We start from the raw sequence: 23,971 nt of genomic DNA on the forward strand, positions 1-23,971 counted from the left end.
ACACAGGCCATGAAGTTATAGAATCTTGATTCAAATTTGATCAGTGCTGCCTAATTTGACAGTTTGACCGCAGTTCAAAGAGTAATTGACATGATTGACAGCTGTGTTACAGAGTTTTGAGCTTTGATCGGTTGTTACTGACTGTGTTGCCATCTGATTCTGTCTCATTTTCATCTCGTTTAGAATATTGTGACAGTTTCAATAAATATGTCAAAAAGCTATTTTGAGTTACTATCTTTAAGGACTAGAGTAATCATGCATTGATACAGTTTCTAATACAAAAAATATTATAAAGGAGAGCTTGCAACAGTTCTTTTCTTTAAAATCACCTACTTGACTTGTCCAGACATCTGACTTTCCATCCATCCATCCATCCATCCATCTATCACTCCTTCCTCCTACAGTCCTCCCACCAGTCTCTTCACTGAACAAATCACACCAGACACACTACAGATGACCCCCAGACTCAGTATGCACACATCTATCAGCCGGTCCCTCACAGCGAGGCAGCCCCACTGCAGTCTGAGGTGAAACAGGCACGGCAGTATGAGTGTCATGGCTGCCCCGGTCACGCTGCCCGTCAAACCCATCAACAGGGAGAACCTGGGGACTAGCAGGGCCAGTAGGTATGATGTCATCAGCAAGGTGGCACGGACCAACAGGGCTGGGCGAGACACACCTCGACCTCCGTGCTTGGAGTACGATGACACATCTGTAGAGAGATTGAAGCAGAGGAGTTGAAAGAGTGCACAGTGACAGATGGTGTTGAACCAGCAAGCAACTTTTGTTTTTTGCTTACTCTGTTCTGACTCATTGTTTTCCCATTGCTTCTCTGTGGAGGTGTCATCAGCCTCCAACTTTAAAATCATATTTTTCCTTATCTGCAGTATGACATCATTTAATGAGGCAGTACGAGTACAAATTATGTGACATCATTTACTGTAAGAATTGTGTTTTAAATCAAGATGGACAGGACAGGGAAGCTTTTGGCTGTATGAACTAGGTCATCTTTGTGTTCATTTTGCACTTGCCTAGCAAAAATATTCACCATTAAACCACATTACATCATTACATCATAATGTGATGACTTCATAACTGTTGACAGTCAACATCGACAAAAAGTTCAGCCATGATGGCAAATGTGTTAACAGTCAACACATAAGCAGCGTTTCCCTGATCAGTCAGATCTCAAACAGAAATAACTGGCTTGTTTACTGAGTTATAGGTTGTATTTTTTTATATTATTTGTAAGATATCATTTAATATGTTTTATCTATTTTTTTTTAGCTAGATTTTATTTATTATTTCTCAAGATCATTTATTAATCGAGTTCTGTATGGGACAGTCAGAGCATTAATACTGAAGCAAATGGCAGAGAGCAGAGAATGAAATCATGTCTATCTCTGTGTGTTGTAATCTGAGCTACACTGTGGTTTGTTGTGATAAACTGGTACAGCCGCGGGTACATGCTGGTGCATGTGTGCATCCTACTGGCTAGCTCATCACTATCTCTTGCATTGCCATCATACAGGGTGTACTGCTGATATCTGAATATCATTGTCACAGAAGCGTAGCGCCCACCCTCCAGTTCCCCTCCAGTTAACACTATTAGTACTATCAGCACTGATGCCATTGTTTTGCACTGTTTATGGAGTTAGCATCATTAGCTGCTAGCTACTGGCTTTGCTAGCTTGATGTTGGGGAACATGTCCAGACAACCCTTAGGCTCTGAATTTAGCAAAAGGCCCCTTTAACTGGGGCAAACACAATTGATAGACAGATAGACAATAACATAAAGCAGTTATGATGATATATACAGTGATATCATAAGAGCCCAGGGCTAGTATGTGTTGGTAATGTGTGTGTGTTCATGTTTTGATGTTTGTGTGTGAGGCAGCTTTGTGTATGTGGTTACTGATTCTAAAGGGAGGTGTGGCAGAGAGGGAGATAAATGCTGTACTGTATTGATGTTAAAGTGACCGGAAATATATCTTGAGTGACAGCAATATAATTTCAATTGTAATATATTAATGAAGTATTAAATTTAAGTGATATGATAATAATATAATAGTCATCAATCAATGCATTACACTATAATACACACTACTGTAGTTAAATTTAAAACTGCACAGTGATAAGTAGTGGGCCCAGACAGGTGCCAGGGAGACTCAGACAAGGGGACTAATGGGACTTGTTGAATGTTCAGTATTTGAATATCTGGGCTGAATATTTTCACAATGCTTAGTTCATCAAAACATTTATTTTCTTAACAGTTTTAATTCATTGGTCAACTCTAACCATTCATTTTGGTAGTTATGGTAGCTCGAGGGTGGATGCCATCATATGACATAGAGGTGCTTTCACACTGCCGCACAGTAATCGACCTGACAACCACCAACCTGCAAGAAACAAAACATTTTTAAAAGCGTCTTCTGCGCCTCCTACAATCGGCTGTGATAACAGGCAGGTGCTTTAGTGAGCACTGGCAGAGGTGCCATCTAGCTTGTAGCTGCATCCAGTAGCGAGGAATTGGAAATTGCTGAAATTACCAAAGATTTCTACAATTTGGACAATTCACCAGTGATCTGAAGTTTGGTGAAAATGTTATCCCAGGCTCTGTTTTTACTCTGGTTGTTCTTATCAGTTGGTAGTGTCATAACTCTGGGTATTCAGACACCAACATTATCAGCTCCTCCATCTTGTCTTCTTTCTGCTATCGTGATGCCTGCTTGTTGATCTGCCAAACCCAGGTGGCAGCCGCCAGAAGATCAACACGGTGTTGTTGGAAACCACTTCCCCTCTGCCGCCTTCCCCTCACTGACATAACTGGAGGCGGCAAGTTACTGCACTGTGGTTTGAGAGCAGCTTAAGTGGTGATCTGTGGACTAAACAAACCTTTAATAGGAATTCAGCTGGGACCATATGCTCTGTTCCAGCACGACCTCTCTTCACACTGAAAAGCCTGCAGGGATTCCCACCTGGAAGCTTCCCAGTTTAACCACAGTTTACCACTGTTGACCTCTGCAGCAATTACATGTTGTGCTCAAGGCGGACTGGGCACGATGAGAGAGTACAAATGGCATTGATTCATTATTTTCAATGCTGTTTTCATCAACCATCCAGGAAACCTCCAAACTCAGGTCTGCCATTTGTCATTGCAACTTATAAAATGTATATCTACAGTCATAATCTCAACCATTGCAAGTTAGATCTTTGATAGATAACCTGAAGGAACTTGTACTTCCTGTATGGGGACAAGACTTTGAGCAAGGTCAGTGGTTTGACTATAAAATAGACCTGTCATTAGTGCTCACCTCCAAGCAGGCAGGTTTGTAGTATCTCAGCAGCAGAGTAGAACGGCAGAGGGTAGGACAGCAGGGCTTTAGCCAGCAGACACAGGTTGACAAGAGGTCGAAGGTCAGAGGGCAGGTTGTCTGTGATGACCTCACTGGTCTCTGTGCCCCACGTCAACACGGCCTAATGAAGGAGGAAACAATCAATGCAATCAGTCAATCAATCACCCCATTTGTCTGTCCCTGCTTCCATCCTTTGATTAGACCTGCTGTTGTCTGCCAGATGTCGAACCATATGTACATTTTATTTCTGTCTGAACATTTTTTAGATATCTGGCCATCAACAAATAATAAAACTGACTTTGTTTATTTAGCTCTGACAGCACAAGCCTAACTTCTATATTTCTTTCAGCTCCATCAGAGGCATCACAAACTCAGACAAGCTCCAAGGAATATTTGCTGAGTCACACAACGTCACTAACCAGTAAAGAAAACAGAGTTTTCATGATGCAGGCAGCACCATGAGTCCACCCCAGCATGGCATTAAACTGCCCTCTGTCCTCCATACTGCCCTCTAGAGGAGGGAGGAAGATCTGCGAGGTGTAGGAGAAGATGATGACGCCCACAGAGACGAGGAAGTTCTCCGGGTCGGCAGACAGGGAGAGAGTGGACCAGGTCCAGCTGCTGGCTCGACTCAGACAGTATAGCATGACCAACAGGCTTATACGGGGTCAGAGACAAAAGGAGAGAAAATGAGGAAGGATAATGCTCCATGAATAAAGCATTTAAAATGAATGTATTGATAATCCTTTCATTTATTCATTCATTCAACATTTATTTGTACAGGATGGTCCAATACAAGCTGTTTACGCTCAGGTACACAGGGCAATGAAAGCAGAAGGCCTGCATAAAGACAGATGAGGGAAACCAAGGAGGAAATATATAAATTATAGAAAATAAAACACAAATACAAGGGCAGCATGGTGGTGCAGTGGTTAGCAGTGTTGCCTCACACCAAGAGGGGTCCCAGTTTGAACCCAGGGTGGAGGGTTCAAATCCGTGGTTCGGGGGCAATGTTTATAAATGAGACCCCTAAAGACTTGAACTGGTCAAAACACTGAGTAAAGCAGTTTCACATTTTTAAAAAAACACAACAGTATTTTTCCGATGCCCACGTTGTACATGGGCTTCTTACTACTATGGCCACTGCGATAACACAAATGGCTCTATCTGGAGCCAGCGTCTGGTTTGTCCGTTCTGGACTACTAGAAACATGGTGGTGAAACATGATGTGTCCACATCCGTAGATGACGACCTACTCCTCGCAGGCTCATTTTAAGGTGATGAGAACATGACAATTCTTATTTTCAGGTGATTATACTCTAAAGAAAACATACTTATTATATTATATTCCATTTCTACCAACATGTACTTTGGTTAATTGCTCCTGTATGCTTTTAGAAAATGGTCATACTTCTGCAGCTGAAAGAAACAAATTAGGTTAGCTGAAAAATAAGCCTGTTATTCTTAGCTCATGACAGGCTGGGATTTTGGAGAAATATGATCAGAGGACAGCAATGTTATGTTTTTCTGAATAAAAAAGGAACATAATCCTTCATCTCTCATCAAATAATTATTATTGTGCTATTATAAAATCATAAATTGAAAGAAAAATACAAAATAACTTGAAACAAATAAAGAATAACTGCACTCAGCTGTATTTTTTTTACAAAACTAGTTAAATGTTGTGTTTTTATCATTAACCATTATACACATAGTTGCTTTTATTGAATTATTCAGCCTCTGCTTGTGAGGGTGATTCCCAATAAATCCAGCAAGAGATTCAGCAAAAATACATAAAGGTCCAGATAAAACATGTTTCTCTTGAATTGTCAGGGAATAAACTGATACGTAATCTGTATTTGCACATGACTTTACAGCCAAAGAAAAGTTCTGAGAGATCAGAGGGATCCATGAGCTGGACAACTTCAAGACCTGGCTCCATTTTCCAAGAAACCTGGCATGAGACATAAATCAAACAACCAGTATAACAGCAGTGTGTGGCAGGTGGGAGCAGACAGCACAACCAGCAGCAGCTGCAAAATGATCACAGGAGTGAGAATGAGAGCAGATTATGACGCCTGCCACCTTGTTGTGTTGACTCAGTACGATTGGTGCGTATGTCAGCTGATCCTGACACTGATCAGCTGACAGCTTGCACACATTTACTGCTCTGTCAGAACAAACCTGACGCTACTTCTGCTCAATCACCTGATCAGGATGTGAGCCAGGGAGCACAGCAGGCTTAGAGTGGAGACTGGCCTGAGATCAGTCAGCAGCAGGCAGGGCAGCAGGAACATCAGAGACACCAGAGAACACACTGATCTGGGAACAGCCACCCCTGTGAGACTGTCAGACAACAGACTGGTGGAGACGACGAGATACAGGGTGCAGGTCATCAACAGTTCGATGACCTGGAATAGCAAAGAAACAGGGTGTAACGACAGACGTTTACTTTATGCATTTACTGTGTATTTTGGGAAACAAAGGACAGTTATTGCCACCTAATATATGTGCAGACCGATTTGCAGAGTCATGTGTGTGCTGGTGTTTAAGTATGTGTTACCTGAGCTACATTAACCATCCACCCCCCGAGTCCAGGCCAGTGTGGCCGCAGTCCTTTGCAGCAGGCCTCCACTATGTCCTGGTAGCTGTGTCGGACTCTGACTTTTGACATTGTGCCACCACTGGAAGATACAAACACCTTCTTACTGGGATGAATTGTGTCTGATACAATTTCACACTTTTGATTATTGTCACTGTTTTCAAAGCTACAGCAGGTTATTCAAAAAGAAAAATTTCCCCTCCCAAATGTAATGTTTTCATTAGCTGTGCTGAAGCTCACATTCCAGTGATTTCAATCAGTTCAATTCAATTTTATTTATGTAGCCCGATATATCAAAACACAATTTGTCTCTGAGGTCTTTACAACCTTGGACCCTCACAGCTTGGGGGGGCACATATGAAACAGAAGGTTTGGGGATACTCTAATTTCCTGCACTCTGGTGAATTTTAATGCAGCAATTTAATGTAGAAATGTCTTTTTTTTTAACTTTCATGTTTTTATTTTCTGAATATATACACATATGCTTCCCGCCCGAAGTGTCAGTGCCCCCATGTTGAGGCCCTGACACACCAAGTCAACTGCCGGCCATTGGTCAATATCGGGCCTTTGTTGAGCGCCTGTTGCCCTCGTTGGTGCGATGTATCCTCTACCGTTGCCCCTCATCGGCCCCCTGTCAGGCTTTATTTAGCTGATACAACATTTTGAATCGATGTCGGCACAGTGGAGCTCGTCAGTGAATGAAATCACTCTGATTGGCAGTTCAGCTCAGTGCACGAGAAGAGAAACTGAAGTGAGGAAAGTAAACAAACAGCTAAAGTAAACAGAAAATTAGATCAAAATAAACTTATTACATAAGGTAAGATTATTTTTCTTTAGCCATTGAGCTCTTTAGCAGAAGCGTCCCCTGATGGTTTGTGTTATTGTTCATTGGCATAATGCAAATATGCTCGGTTCTTTCAACATTGGACTGTGTTATTAATGTGCTAATTGCGTCAAGACGTTCTTCCGGTTTCCTTTTTTGAGTGAGGATTATAGACGACTGCCATCTGCTGGTGTGGCGAGTTATTTCCTCTCACAAAGGCACAGAACATATACGCTGGTTGGACCATTGGCTTTAGTCTTTGTGGTGTGTTCATGTGCAACTGTTTTGGGCAAGACATGCCAATGTAAGGCAATGGTTTGGTGTGTCTGGGCCTGTACTGTTACATATACCGACCGTGAAAAGACTCAAAATGACCACAAAGACATTGGAAAGGGATGCAAAACAACAAAAAAAGGTAAAACCACATAGTCTGTGTCTTTCTATTACATAGGTGAGTTGGTGGGGCTTTATGTCTGTAGCAAGAGGTTTATTGTCTCAAAATCCACCTATGTTATCTCTTTATGTTAAATGTCATTGCAGAGTATTTCTACATACTTTAAAACATGTCTAGAGGGGAACTTTAAAACCAGACTCAGTCAGCCCAGTTGAACTAATCTGGATCAGGACTTGACTGAACCTCACAAACTAATGAGGCAAGGATCAATTCAAACACCACGATTTTACAGAACACATTCACATTTCTTTCAGCTGTGGCAGAAGTGTATTTCTGAGACTCACCACTGCTGAATGAACAGAATAATATGTTTGTGTATCTGGACTCTAAAAACTCTCCACTCTGTGGTTATACCAGATACCAGATAAATTCCCCCGAGTCGTCTGAATAGAGGAGAAGGGATAAATATGAGTACAACTCTGTTGCCAGAAGTGATTGTCGCCATTGCTGAAAATACAGAGAGGTGAGCACCATCTGCAGAAACTCAAACTTAGCCAACAATGACTTCAAGAAAAAATAACAACATCCCAGGACTGAGCAGAGTGACAAGTGCTTTTTGGGAAGCACAGTGCTGCAGCAATGACTCAACATCTTTGTTATCAGTAAAAAAGAACCCCAACTGTAGTAATAAAGTGCTTTTATGTAATTGTAAGTGATGTAACCTGGTTATTATGTGATACTGCGGTTGGCTAAGTGACACCAGATGAATAGACCAGAAACTCTACCTTTGCTCCTCTTCATACAGACAGGCCACCAGTATCCTCCCTGTGTGGTTGCAGACCCAAGCTGACAGAACCATCAGAAGAAGACCCAGATAACCTGACTGGACCAGAGCAAAGGGTAAACCCAACACAAAGATACCCTGAGGGAGAAAAGAGACATGGAAAGAAAGAGCAGAGATGGGTATGTTTGTGAGAAAGATAAGAAATGAGAAGAGACCAAAACTTATAAGAGGGGCCCCCGCAATGCCAGAGCAAACTATTACTCAGCATTAATAGAAGAAAACAAGAACAACCCCAGGTTTCTTTTCAGCATTGTAGCCAGGCTGACTGAGAGTCAAAGCTCTATTGAGCCTTGTATTCCTTTAGCCCTTAGCAGTAATGATTTTATGAGCTTTTTAATGACAAAATTCTAACTATTAGAGGCAAAATTCATGACCTCCTGTCCTCAGATAGTACCTATCTAACCTCAAACACAGCTGTAAGACCTAATATATATTTAGATTGCTTCTCCCCAATTTCTCTTCAAGAATTGACTGCAGTGATTTCTTCATCTAAATCATCAACGTGTCTCTTAGACCCCATCCCAACTAGGCTACTTAAGGAGGTCTTTCTTTTAGTTAACACTCATATATTAGATATGATCAATATATCCTTATTAACAGGCTATGTACCACAGTCTTTTAAGGTAGCTGTAATTAAACCTCTACGTTTGACACAATTGACCATCAAATTCTACTGCTGAGACTGGATCACTTAATTGGCCTAAAAGGTTCTGCACTAAGCTGGTTTAAATCTTATTTATCTGATCGTTTTCAGTTTGTTGACGTTCATAATGAATCATCCTTATGTACCAAAGTTTGTTTTGGAGTTCCGCAAGGTTCTGTGCTCGGACCAATCCTATTTACTCTATATATGCTTCCTTTAGGTAACATCATTAGAAATCACTCTATAAATTTCCATTGTTATGCGGATGATACTCAGTTGTATTTATCGATGAAGCCAGAAGAAAGTAATCAATTAACTAAACTCCATAACTGCCTTAAAGACATAAAAACTTGGATGAGCACCAATTTCCTGATGTTAAATTCAGACAAAACTGAAGTTATTGTTCTTGGCCCCAAACAACTCAGAGACTCTTTATCTGATGACATAGTTTCTCTAGATGGCATTGCTCTGGCCTCTAGCACTACCGTAAGAAACCTCGGAGTAATATTTGATCAAGATTTGTCTTTTAATTCTCATTTAAAACAAACCTCACGGACTGCATTTTTTCATCTGCGTAATATTGCGAAAATTAGGCCTATCCTGACCCGAAAAGATGCAGAAAAATTGGTCCACGCTTTTGTTACCTCTAGGCTGGATTACTGTAACTCTCTATTATCAGGTAGCTCTAGTAAGTCCTTAAAAACTCTACAGCTAATTCAGAATGCAGGAGCACGTGTACTAACAGGAACTAAGAAACGAGATCATATTTCTCCTGTTTTAGCTTCTCTGCACTGGCTCCCTGTAAAATCCAGAATTGAATTTAAAATCCTACTGTTAACTTAACTAAAGTCTCCAAAAGTAGATCAGGAGCTAGAGCCTTCAGCTATCAGGCTCCTCTCCTGTGGAATCATCTTCCTGTTACGGTCCGGGAGGCAGACACCGTCTCCACATTTAAGACTAGACTTAAGACTTTCCTCTTTGATAAAGCTTATAGTTAGGGCTGGCTCAGGCTTGCCCTGTACCAGCCCCTAGTTAGGCTGACTTAGGCCTAGTCTGCCGGAGGACCCCCCCCCATAATACACCGGGCACCTTCTCTCCTTCTCTCTCTCTCTCTCTCTCTCTCTCTCGTATTCTATTACTGCATCTTGCTAACTCGGCCATTCTGGATGTCACTAACTCGGCTTCTTCTCCGGAGCCTTTGTGCTCCACTGTCTCTCAGATTAACTCATATCGCAGCGGTGCCTGGACAGCGTGACGTGTGTGGTTGTGCTGCTGCCGTGGTCCTGCCAGATGCCTCCTGCTGCTGCTGCCATCATTAGTCATTAGTCATACTTCTACTGTTATTATACACATATGACTATTGTCACACATGTATACTGCCAGATATTAATACATACTTTCAACATATTGTACCACAGTAGCCAGAACTATAACTATAATATTATTACTTTCAATAATGTTGTTGTAAGCTACTGTTATTACCTGCATCTCTCTCTCTGTCTCTCTCTCTCTCTGTCTCTCTCTCTGTCTCATTGTGTCATGCGGATTACTGTTAATTTATTATGCTGATCTGTTCTGTACGACATCTATTGCACGTCTGTCCGTCCTGGAAGAGGGATCCCTCCTCAGTTGCTCTTCCTGAGGTTTCTACCGTTTTTTTTCCCCTGTTAAAGGGTTTTTTTTGGGGAGTTTTTCCTTATCCGCTGCGAGGGTCATAAGGACAGAGGGATGTCGTATGCTGTAAAGCCCTGTGAGGCAAATTGTGATTTGTGATATTGGGCTTTATAAATAAAATTGATTGATTGATTGACCAAGACCTCATAGGGAAAGTTGACTCAAAAACTCTCTCATGGGACGCCCTGGTACCATGTGGCACCCCTAGAATTTTTTTATAGAGTTGGCCAGATAGAGCCACTAAAAATTCTAGGGTGGTAAACAAAAGCCATGACTACATTTTGGGAATTCCTCTATGCTGTTTAAGTATATTGACTTGTTTAAAACTATTTATGTGGGGAGTTCAAGGATTATATATTGATATCCTTTGATTTCTTATTTTACAGTTGATATGAATTATCTGTATAGTCTAATACTGGTCTTGTTAACATTTTGAGTTCCACAACAATCCTTTTTTTAATCCTTTGTTCTTCAGATAGGCTGGTTGCCATCCATCCATCCATCCATCCATCCATCCATTTTCATCCACTTATCCGGGGCCAGGTCGTGAGGGGAGCAGACCAATCAAAGCACCTCAGACATCCCTCTCCCCAGCAACGCTTTCCAGCTCCTCCTGGGGAACCCCAAGGCGATCCCAGGCCAGATGAGATATGTAATCCCTCCAGTGTGTTCTGGGTCTGCCCCGGGGCCTCCTATCAGTGGGACGTGCCCGGAACACCTCCAACAGGAGGCGCCCAGGAGGCATCCTGATCAGATGCCCAAACCACCTCAACTGACCTCTTTCAATGCAAAGGAGCAGTGGCTCTACTCCGAGCTCCCTCCAGATGTCCAAGCTCCTTACCCTATCTCTGAGGCTGAGCCCAGCCACCCAACGGAGGAAACTAATTTTGGCTGCTTGTATCCGTAATCTCATTCTTTCACTCACTACCCACAGCTCACGACCATAGGTGAGGGTTGGGACGTATGTGGACCAGTAAATCGAAAGCTTTGCCTTCCTGCTCAGCTCCCTAGAAGCCACACCAAACCGATGACCCATCTCACGCTCCATTCTACCTTCACATGTGAACAAGACCCTGAGATACTTGAACTCCCTCACTCTCTCTAAACCCAGAGGGGGCAATCCATGGCCTCAGACTTGGAAGTGCTGACTCTCATCCCAACCACTTCACACTCGGCTGCAAACTGCCCCAGTGCATGCTGGAGGTCACAGTTGCCCTGGTTGCCCTTTTTCCTTAAAAACACAAATATACAGCTTTAATTTGAATGAGTACATTGATTGTAAGGAGCAAAACATTTACTGGGAACAAGCCTCAACATGTTCAGGGGAGCCTCACGTAAACCCAGAGAACCCATTTTCATTCAGATACCTTGAGGCGAGAGTTAAAGGGACCACTTTGGAAATGGCCATATCAGTTGTTTCCGCACCAAAAATTTAGCCTAAATTTGGAGCTTTATTTAGCCCCTTCCCAAGTGGCTGTACTGCCATGGTTGGTACCAATGAATGCCCTAGGCTGTCTAGTTTCACAAGACACCACTACCTTTGCGCTAGATTAAGAAATGAGTGCACTGCAGCCTCTTAAAGAAAGTATTATCAGATTCCAATTGTTTGTGGGTTCAGTTCTGGCTGAGAACCTTTGTAGCTCTTCTGTCCAGCCTTTCCTATTACTACTAAAATAAAGGCAAAAATGCTGATGACTCATCCTTACACTTCTTTTGATTGCACTGGATCACTCATCACTGGATTGATTTACATGTGTTATAGGTGCTTAAAGGCTAGTATGCAAGAAAGAATAATATCAAATATCAGTATTATATCACAACATTGATATAATATTAATATATTACCCAGCCCTAAATGTACAAATGACAAACTCAACAAAAATATGACTGTTTTAAAACTGAGTTTTGGTAGTTGCTGTAAACAAGGTAAAAAGAATATAGTGTACATTGGACCTCTAAGTCAGTCGCTATGACAGACTGCATGTTTCCATAAGAAATAATCAATGATAGTGAAAAGTGAAAAAGAAAAGAGGAGTGGAAAAAATAAGAAAGACTGTTCAGGAAAAAAAGAAGAGAGTAAAGGACCGTTCATGGTTGGAAGATGAGGAGGCGAGAGGAGAGTTTTGGCATGATGCCTGGAGAGTTCGAGGATGCAGGAGACCAGCAGGAGCAGAAGGAAGAGGCGAGCCGAGGTTTGGCCCATCACTGAGGGAAGTGACTGCCAGAGAGAGGAGAAAGGAGGAGAGGGACTGGAGCTGGAAGAGGAAGAAGGGCGAGAAGAGAAGAGGGTAGCGGAGAAAAGGAGAAGGAAGCAGAATAGAGAGCGGGAGGAAGGAGAGGTGCAACCTCGTAGAGAGCAGGAGGTTGGAGGAGGAAGAGGAGGACGACGAAGGGAGATCAGAGGAGACAACAAGCTACTTTGATGGAGCTGCTGTGTTTTGAATGTTGGAACATAGAGATACACAGACTCACCGAGAGAGTTACACAGTAACACACACACACGCGCACACACACTGAGGATGCATAAACAGACAAGCACACATTTTCTCTCTTTCAAGTTACTATTTTGTAACTGGTGTCTGTCAGGCATATGCTGATAGAGCTTTGATGTTCAAATGGAGCTGCTGGTGATGAAAGCAGTTTGACGCTCAAGTATCTGATTTCATCTCCCCCCCTCTCTCCCTCTCCCTCCACGTCTCCTTCTCTCTGTGTTTTTGCCAGCAAATTCCTCATTGGTTACTCCAAGCACAACCTGAAGCAGCTCCCAATCACAAACGGGTGTAAAAGGGGAGAAAAGGAATCCCTGATTGGCTCTGAGGAAGATGACTCGGCTTCATCATGCCATTATCTGACACCCAATACACCTTTAAAATCTGTTTATTCAGGGAATGTCGACCTTTTTCATACCACACACTTCCATATTTGCTATCAGCCATGGAGCAGCGGGGGTTATCTCAGCGACACATGCTGAAGAAAATAAAGATTATTGCACATTCACCTCTCCTCACTGGACTTCCCAGGTGCAAGATTTTAACTGCCACTCTTGAGGTTATGCAAGGTATTTTTATGCGAGCACATGCCCCACGCACAGAAAGTGATAGAGAAATGTCTCTCCCACCATGCAGGGATAAGACGGAGCAGACGTAACCACAAACAGACAGGTCTGACATTTAAAGTTTTATTTAGATTTAAGTTTAGTTTTATTTGTTCAAATGAAAAAACACTGAAAAGAAAATGTCTCGTAATCCTATCACAGTGTGCAAATGTAATTTTCACATGATTTTAGAGTTTGTTTTGAGAAGGCGTTAGCTACTTTTACTTCCTTTGTCATTGATCATAATCGGGAAAGGTGCCATAGCTCATAGTGAGGTTGACAATAGAGCTGATAATAGAGCTAATACAGTTAGTCGATTGATTGGTTGGGTCAACTGCAGGAAATCTATTTATAACTATTCTAATAACTGATGAATCAATAATTTTTTTTTCAGCCAAAAATGCGTGCAAATATATGGTGGCATGGTGGTGTAGTGGTTGGCATTATTGCCTCACAGCAAGAGGGTTCCTGGTTTGAATCGGGGGTGGGGGTTTGAACCCTAGGGTTTGCATGTTCTCCCTGTGTCAGTTGGGTTTTCTCTGGGTACTCCAGCTTCCTCCCACAGTCCAAAGACATGCAGGTTAATTGATGAATTGCCTCTCGTCTCACATCGGCTGGGATGGCTCCAGCCTCCGCCAACTAAACACTGTCAACAATAATTAAGTCACAATGTCCTCAAACAAGACGATGATAAAGTCTCAGTGTCTTCAGACGAGTACTCCCTAATTAACAGCGTCTTATCTTGTTACTGTTGCTAAAATTGGTCAAATTTGTTGCCATATCAAACTACAAAGATTAAAAATAATAAACAAGTTTCAACCATAAAATGTGATCAGGTTTTGGACCTTGTCCACTTTTGTGTCAGCTGCAGACTGACTTAGCAAAGATGGCTGTTGCTACATGGATTAGTGTATTGTGCTCTTACTACCACTAGATGGCACAAAAAGAGTCCACAAATGAGGACAACAAGCCTAAGTAGAATGAGGTATAAGGTCCAGTAAACCCAAAATGTGATCTCAGGAGGATATGGATTAAGCTGTGTGAAAGACCTCCTCTAGTGGATTAAATATCCATTAAATATCAACAAAAACCTTATTTGGTATTTTAGGTAAGACGCTAACTAACACTAGCTAGCTTAGCATGTTAGCAAACAGGTTGAATATATAAGTTAATTATGTTTATGCTTACATTAGGTAATTGTACCATTTTTGACTAATGCACTGTAAATAAATGGAAAAGCTGGATATTTTAGTTTTGCTAGCAATGAGCTAAAACATATCAGATAATTAAAGCCGTACGGAGTCACAATTAAATGTTAGCTTAAAAATTTATTTATTTATTTTTTTAATCTTTTTTATTACATAATGGTGAATATTTTGGTTCAAAATAAAATGGGATTATTATTGCCTATGGGATAAACATGATTATTTCTGGCTGCCATAGCTTTTGCCCCAGGAAGCTTTTACCCCTACTCATCGGTGGTCCTACTTATCCTGTTGCGCAGGAACATTTTTTTTTCCTGTATGTTTGTCTTTCATGTAAACTGTCATGATGTGGGGTGTCTGGAATGTTGAGCTTTTCCCTAAATTTTAATTTTCTCTTCATTTACAATAATGCGAATGTAGCTCTCAAATGCATATTGTGCTCCTGTCTGTCTACTTCCCTCTGACATTTCAAAACTATCATTCCAGGAATCAGCTGTTATTGTCTTTGGAGTAGGCTATCTCTCACTGATATCCTTAAAAACGCTGTGCTGCTTGCGAAAGCTTGACAGGCTTGACAGCAGTAACTAAGGGGGGCAGGACTTAGCGAAAGGTCAATGTAAAGCTGTCACCTTGGGCCATGGAAAGTGGTTAAGTGATTTTGTTAAAACAATTTTCTGACATTGCATCAGGTGAATGATTAATTGAAGAGATACTCCAGCAAGTTAGTAAAGCACTTCTGTAAAGTTGCATGAGTCACGAAGGACAGATTTAAAAAAGTATGGTCAAAATTAAAGCAACAAAGTTGAGATATCCCACTTATAGTCTGTAGCATGAGTCAGGCTTAACAAAAGTGGATCCTACATTTTCCATAATGCAACTAGATAGCATCTCTTATTAAAATTGCTTTCTAAATGCCCATATCTTTCAAACTCCACAACATTAAATAAAGGTCAGGTCAGCACTTCATCATAAAAAAAAAATCTGAAGACGTCCTTGCCTCTGGGAAATTATCATGAAATATTTCTTTGAAGATAATAGAAATATCTAATAGCAGAGATGGTAATAATGATAAAGATAACTGAGATTAACTGTCAAATAACTGGAGGTAGATGACACTATAACTTCAAAAACATACTTCTTTACTGCACGAACCAGCCACATTTATTCAGCCTCACTTTTCCTGCAGGGTCTTGGGATGTACTTGGCAGCAAGATGAACCAAATAAGTTTTGACAGCAATCTTTCCAAAACAAAATGGGGACATTCTTCATTTCCCTACGGCTCATGATTGGATTTGAAAAACCCTTTTAGAGCTTGGATCTTGAATTTCCAACCCAGTTTAAGCTAAAGTGTCGCTCAGAAGCAGACAATCACAGGCAGTTAAATTGATATCAGGTTTTCCTCAGTGTCGGAAACAAAAGGTGCGCGTCTCTAATCTGTGACGGAGACACACAAAGAGGGGGCTGCCTCATTAACAGTCAGGTTGGAATTAAAACTGAGTTTCATAATATTCCCAAGTCGGGAGCCTTGAGAGCTGGAGCGAGTTTTTGCATTTTTGGCAGCAAATTTGCTCTCTAATAAAAACTTTATTAAGCTGGCAGACAGACATAGTTATATTGGCATCAATAAACAGCCATGGGAAAATACATATTTTCTTTTTAGCCTTGATAGAAGATAAAACTGATGTTCTTTTTTTCCATTACTGAGACATCTGTTAGCTCCTTAACAAATGGGTCTGACATTACTGCTCTGCTGATGTTTATACATCAGATAGATTCTTTCAGCGCTGCTTTGTGGTCATCCATCACCGTCTGAGATTCTCAAGCATCCAGTGAATCATCACCTTTAATAAAGAAGACTTTCTGCTACGTTAGTCATCCAGTGCGCTCACCTCAACTTAACCTATCTGTGACCTCAACCAAAGGGATTACTGAGCAATCCATTTGGTTAAGCTTTCTGATTACAGTGTGCTGCAGGTAATGAATAACCTATAAATCATTAACCAGCCCAACCACTCCAGAAAGACGATGATAGTTGTTGCAGCAGAGTTAAAAAACATGTCGTACAGTAAAAAAGGAAGTATTTAATCACAGCATTTTTAAGGATAAATTAATCCAAATATAGCTGGAAACATTAAGGTTACAGAAGCAACAAATCATAGATTCAAACAGGCAATTTAAGTCAGTGATACAGAATATATCACAGTCTTTGTTTTTGTGCCTCTTCTGGCACAGATATTTGGTCTCTAATTAAAACAGGGGGAAAAAACCCTGGCTCTCAGATAGATAGACTAGCATCAATAAACCAAGCACATGAAGTACTTGTTTATCTACTAAATATCATCTGTTGGTATATGTATTTATGTACTGGCAACAGTGCTGCGAATGCTTAATTAAAATCTGTGTATGTGCAGCAATTCACCTCGACTGCTGAAGGAGTGTGTCTTCATTTGTTTGCATGTGTGTGTGCATGTGTATACCATATTGATGCCTTAATGTCATAATGTCCTTTACGGACCCAGTGACGCTGTTCAATTACACTACAGTTATTCAGTGAAAGAACACATTTACATGAGTGCAGCGGCTGAATACTGCTCAGCATTTACAGCATAATAAGCTATTAGCATTACGGCCACGAGGACACGCTGTGACCAGGAGCTTTTCTCTTTTTTTCTTTTTAAAAACGATTTCATTCACGCTTTATTTGATTAAGAAGACTGGAGAGCGCCTGACAAACAGCCTGCAAGACCACAGAGCATTGTTTAGTAATATCAAAACACAATGGGGACAGATTAAATAGTCTGCATGTTTAATGCTTTCTGAATGTACTGTGCGCCGGCTTAGCTCCAAAAAACATTTGGCATTTATATTTGACATTTGCATTTTGCAGGAGAGGGAGAGACATAAAGTTTTGGACTAAGAGGAGGAGTGACACGCTGAAAGTGAACCAACAAAATGAATATTTCCAAGTTTGCAGCTGCGATTAACGTGAGCTATGTTAGAACATCAGAACATCACTGGGTCACTGTTATTGATTTAGTTTCATGTCATTCTTCATACTGGTGTTATATTAAATCCATCTGAAAGAGTCTTATATCTTAGGTGACTTACGTTTTTAGTATACATATTGGGAGCAGTTTGGGGTTATGCATGTGTCTTGCCAAAGACACAGGAAAAGGGAACAAAGAGTTTTTTACAAAATTGACACATTTGTGAGTCACTTGTGGTCCATTCAGAATGGAGCTGGGACCCACTTTTGTACTGCGACACACAAGTTGGGAACCACTGCTTTAAAGGAATATTTACGCTTCCTAAAGACAGTTTGTATATCAGTGAGTCAGACAGTTTTATGTTGAATTCTTGAGGAAAACGTTTTTCTTGCATGCCTTCAGTTAATGAGTGAATGACTGAGAAAATTCATGATGAACTTAAGTCACAGGTGACTGCATTTAACAACAGCAAAACTATATCGAAACATTCGTTAACACACTCTTAGGGCCGTTTCATAGTCAACACATTCAATGCGAGCAAGCAGCGAGCGCAACACACTTCCTTTCATAGTCAACACACTAAACACAAGCGACACGGGTGACACTTGAAATGCAGTACATCGCTCGCGCAATAGGGGGTAGCAGAGTCACCGGTACATTCCGGCTAGCTAGTACTGCTGTAGCTAGCTAGTACTGCTATTTTATTAGAGTGGGGGTGTGCCTGTACAAGTTCGCAAAAGTTTTCCTCCTTGCCCGCCATATTTCATACCTGCTTCTTCTGTGAATAACAACAAGTGGTAAATTTCAAATACAGTACAGGCCAAAAGTTTGGACACACCTTCTCATTCAATGCGTTTTCTTTATTTTCATGACTATTTACATTGTAGATTCTCGCTGAAGGCATCAAAACTATGAATGAACACATGTGGAGTTATGTACTTAACAAAAAAAGGTGAAATAACTGAAAACATGTTTTATATTCTAGTTTCTTCAAAATAGCCACCCTTTGCTCTGATTACTGCTTTGCACACTCTTGGCATTCTCTCCATGAGCTTCAAGAGGTAGTCACCTGAAATGGTTTCCACTTCACAGGTGTGCCTTATCAGGGTTAATTAGTGGAATTTCTTGCTTTATCAATGGGGTTGGGACCATCAGTTGTGTTGTGCAGAAGTCAGGTTAATACACAGCCGACAGCCCTATTGGACAACTGTTAAAATTCATATTATGGCAAGAACCAATCAGCTAACTAAAGAAAAACGAGTGGCCATCATTACTTTAAGAAATGAAGGTCAGTCAGTCCGGAAAATTGCAAAAACTTTAAATGTGTCCCCAAGTGGAGTCGCAAAAACCATCAAGCGCTACAACCAAACTGGCACACATGAGGACCGACCCAGGAAAGGAAGACCAAGAGTCACCTCTGCTTCTGAGGATAAGTTCATCCGAGTCACCAGCCTCAGAAATCGCAAGTTAACAGCAGCTCAGATCAGAGACCAGATGAATGCCACACAGCAGACCCATCTCTAGAACAACTGTTAAGAGGAGACTGCGCCAATCAGGCCTTCATGGTCAAATAGCTGCTAGGAAACCACTGCTAAGGAGAGGCAACAAGCAGAAGAGATTTGTTTGGGCCAAGAAACACAAGGAATGGACATTAGACCAGTGGAAATCTGTGCTTTGGTCTGATGAGTCCAAATTTGAGATCTTTGGTTCCAATCGCCGTGTCTTTGTGAGACGCAGAAAAGGTGAACGGATGGATTCCACATGCCTGGTTCCCACTGTGAAGCATGGAGGAGGAGGTGTGATGGTGTGGGGGTGTTTTGCTGGTGACACTGTTGGGGATTTATTCAAAATTGAAGGCACACTGAACCAGCATGGCTACCACAGCATCCTGCAGCGACATGCCATCCCATCCGGTTTGTGTTTAGTTGGACCATCATTTATTTTTCAACAGGACAATGACCCCAAACACACCTCCAGGCTGTGTAAGGGCTATTTGACCAAGAAGGAGAGTGATGGAGTGCTGCGGCAGATGACCTGGCCTCCACAGTCACCGGACCTGAACCCAATCGAGATGGTTTGGGGTGAGCTGGACCGCAGAGTGAAGGCAAAGGGGCCAACAAGTGCTAAACACCTCTGGGAACTCCTTCAAGACTGTTGGAAAACCATTTCAGGTGACTACCTCTTGAAGCTCATGGAGAGAATGCCAAGAGTGTGCAAAGCAGTAATCAGAGCAAAGGGTGGCTATTTTGAAGAAACTAGAATATAAAACATGTTTTCAGTTATTTCACCTTTTTTTGTTAAGTACATAACTCCACATGTGTTCATTCATAGTTTTGATGCCTTCAGTGAGAATCTACAATGTAAATAGTCATGAAAATAAAGAAAACGCATTGAATGAGAAGGTGTGTCCAAACTTTTGGCCTGTACTGTATGTCACTTGCATTATCACTCCCGCTGGCAACGCATGGTATTACACGTGTCACTGCGTCACATATCAAAAGAATGGACACCACATTTTGAGATGCAAGCATGCATCGTTGCGGCCAATGCGTCTCAATGTGTACCAATGCGTTTGCGTCTGCGTGCCTTTGCGTCGACTATGAAACGACCCTTACACAACTCCTGCTTTATTGTCCAAGTCTCATTTATCCCGTCGTGTGTTCAGTAGTTCCCAAACCAACAGCCCTTTATGACGGGGAACTGAACAAAAATTAAAACTTAATCTATGCCCTCTGTAAAACCAGACTCCATTGACAAAATTAGTAATTTTAGCTCTCTGAACATGGGAGGTGCTAGACTGATGCTACCTCAATAAGTAGGTTGTTTGTTTAATTGTGGGACTTTGATAAATTCAAACATACTATCATTTACAACACCAAAGTCACACAATAACACAAACAAACTGGCTGATTAAGGCAGTAGTAGATCAGCAGCTCCTGTGTTCTGTGACGTAAAATTACTCTTTTTGTCAATGGAGTCTGGCTCTGAAGAGAGCATAAAAAAGTTTCTTCTTTCAAATATGTTTATTGGGAAACCAGTCAATAAACAGTGAAATTGACACTCGGTAGCTACGTTTCCTCTGTTTTTTTGTTTTTTTTTACAGAAACAGAAAAAAATAAAATAAAAATAATATAATAATAATAATTCCACAAACACAATCCCTGAAAAAAAGACAAGTGAGACAAGTAGCAAATTATAAGCAAACAAAACCATCATCCAAGCAAAAACCAACAACAACAAAAATAAACAACAATAGAGCATACCCCCCCCCAGGCCCCCACCCACCCAACCCTCCCTAGGAGTGCATTTAAACTAGAGTCTCAGTTAGATTCTCTTTCAAGATGAGAGGCCAAAGGTCGCCAAATTTTATGAAAGTCCTTCAGTTTATCTTTCAGAATAAATCTAATTCTTTCCAAATGTAAGGTGTCTGTCAAGTCAGTCAACCAGTGCTTGAAGGAGGGCACCTCTTTCTTTTTCCAGTAAAGTAAGATCAGTTTTTTTGCCGTTATAAAACCATACGCCAGAAGACGCTGCTGTGCAACATTTAGCCTCCGTAACTCATCTGATGTTCCCAGAATTATTAAGATAGGATCTGGTTCTAATTGGACCCCCAAAATCACAGAAAAAAATTGAAATATTTCATACCAAAGGTTTTGAAGTTTGGGGCAAAGAACGAAACTATGTGATAAGGTAGCCTCCATAGACTCACATTTCTCACACAAAGGAGAGACTTCAGGAAATATTTTATGCAACTTTGTCTTGGAATAATGAAGTCTGTGCAGGATTTTAAATTGTATTAAGCAGTGTCGGGCGTTAATGGAACATTCATGGATGTACTCCAAACTCTGCTCCCACACATTGGGAAGTATCAAGGCTCCAATCTCTCTTTCCCACTCTTCTTTTATCTTGTCCATTTTGGGAAGGCACATATTTTGTAGTGTCTCATATAATTGCGAGATTATGTAGCGTGGGTTAGGGAACAGATTAAATAAACTCTCTGCATAAAAAAGTTTCATTTTCTGTTCAGTTTCCTGTCAGAGTGGGCTGTCTGTTTGGGAGTTTGTAGATGGATGTTTTGTTTAATTCATCAAATTTTTTTGTGTTTTTGGATTCTTAGTTCACTAGACATATACATGTGGAAAACAGTTTCCTTCACAAATTCAGCTTTACGTGGGGTGAGTAGCCTAATTTATATGTAAGTATAAGTATTTATTTGATGCAGCTTAAAGTAATATGAAAGTCACCAAATATATATTCCAATGTAATTTTTTACACGTTTATATGTATGGAAATGATTTCTGACCATGCACATACTGAAGAACTCAGCGTACCTGTATAGCATTTGTGACATTCCAGCCAGCCTCCCAGGCAGTGATGGTGGGAGAATGACTCACACCTGTTGTGTCGGTATCGGGGCTCTGAACATGATTAGTCAAACTCATCCTTGCTCTCTCGTCGTCAAGGCTGGTACAGAACTGAGACGTCCCCTCCATGGTCTCCTCTCCATCCTCAGAAAGTCTCTGTTTGTGCATGTTCCCTCTAAACAGCCTGTAGGATCCTCTCTTGTGACCCTGGTTCTGGTTCTCCTTACTGTTGCTTCCCATCTTGTCAGCTTGGGTCTCAGAGGCTCGTCTTCCTTTGCCATAGTTTCTTGTGTTTTTGAAGCAAAGGGAGTCTACGGAGGAAACGGCTGAAGTTATAGTGATGGTTCTGGGTCCGGTGGAGATGGCAGTGGCTCTGGTTTCTTTGAAAGCTGGACTCTCCTGCAGTAAGGTGCTGGTGGATGCTGGGATACTGGGATTAACTTGCTCAGTCAGAGACAGACTGTGTCTTCTGAATGAGGTCCTATTTCCTCTGGTGTCATCAGAGCTTGTGTTAGTTGTGTTTGTGATATTGTCAAAAGGCAATCTGATGTCCTCACCATAGGTTCTGTTCAGCTCGTCACTGTGGGTCAGAATCAGCATCTCTTCATCCCCCTGAAATAACCTGATAATCAAAAACACTTTGTTAAAATTTGAGTTCATGGCTTCTGTGCACGTTTGTATAAATGAACATGAAGCGACTTTGTTGATGATAACGCACCTACTTACATTCATGTATTTATTACTATGAATTTTAACATGAAGTATTTCAATCTGTGGATTTGTGTATGACTCACCTTGTCGTCCAGTCCAGGTTTATCCTCGACACCGCCCAACCCCACAGAGACCCAGCAGCACCCCAGGGCTGCCCAGAGCTCCGAGCCCAGCGAAGAGAGCCCATCTTCAGCCTCGTTGTCTGCAGAGTCAGCCGCTCTGCCCCCTGGAGATCTAAGGGTCTGGGGGGAGCTCGACTGACGCTGGACACACAAACATACTCAAACAAAAATTCTCCCCCAAACACACACAGATCCACACTCACAATGTCTGCCTGTAAAAAAAAAAAAAAAACACAACACAAAAACTGCACACACACTTGCGCGAGTACACTTGCATGACTACACACAAGCACAGGTGTATGAAGTGATTGGCATGGCAAGTTGGTGAGCTGTAACATTATAATATACCAGTGTTTTCAACAGTGAAGGAGTAAACACACACTGGCCTTCACAGCAGATACGTACACACAGGAGTAAACTGGAGGGCAAAACTTAGTTTAATGTACTTTTATTTGTCTCAGAATTAAATGTACCTACAGTCATGCTGATATTTAATAAACTACTCTACTGAAAACCTTAACCTACTGTAGTGGCATTCCCTCTGAACATCAAAAAAGCCACTAATGAGCTTTGGGCACAGTCACTTCAGTTTGACACCAGTGACAGGAGATATGCTTTTATGTCTAATGCAGCTTTCTCCTCACCTAAACTGCACATGATGTAAATTACAAATTAAAGAGAGTGTCATCATCAACATTTTTACACAAACAATATTTAAGTTTTCTTCAGTGTCTGGAAATGAATTTTGCATGACTCCAATAAAAATCAACTTCAACTACTTTAATATTTCACGTTAGAAACTTTTTGTGAGCTTTAAGCCATAATCTAAGTTTAGAAACAAACATTCTCTGCATAAAAGGATAAAATATTTACAATGTTTTCACTTATTTCATACCTCATGTACGTCTGGCTGAGCTTTTATGGACATTCATACCTGCCTATACTTGAGTTTTGCCCCAGACTGTGGTGAGTTGTGCAGGGCAGCAGGAGGAGCCACAGAACAGTTGTGTGACACACTGGACACAACTGGACCAAAACTTTTGTCCCAACTCTTCACTTCTAAAATACTCTGTGCTGCATGTAGGTCTTTCCTCTTCTTTGCTCTTTGTTTGTGGTTGCCAAAGCTGTGCTATTGCAACAGTTGATTTGCT

General features: G+C 41.3%; 1 protein-coding gene across 1 annotated transcript; it reads right to left on the reverse strand.

Moving 5' to 3' along the window:
• Positions 1–398: 398 nt before the first annotated feature.
• On the reverse strand, positions 399–23,720 carry LOC117271278 (vesicular inhibitory amino acid transporter-like). Its single transcript, XM_078174137.1, has 9 exons — positions 23,716–23,720; positions 22,782–22,961; positions 21,955–22,609; positions 7,961–8,097; positions 5,920–6,040; positions 5,565–5,767; positions 3,776–4,013; positions 3,315–3,477; positions 399–679 (listed from the first exon to the last, which is right to left on the reverse strand). Exons 1-9 carry the CDS (start codon positions 23,718–23,720, stop codon positions 399–401), a joined length of 1,983 nt encoding a protein of 660 aa, XP_078030263.1.
• Positions 23,721–23,971: the final 251 nt, after the last annotated feature.

This window comes from Epinephelus lanceolatus, chromosome 13, assembly GCF_041903045.1.
Source record: "Epinephelus lanceolatus isolate andai-2023 chromosome 13, ASM4190304v1, whole genome shotgun sequence".
NCBI classification, from domain to species: Eukaryota; Metazoa; Chordata; class Actinopteri; order Perciformes; family Serranidae; genus Epinephelus; species Epinephelus lanceolatus.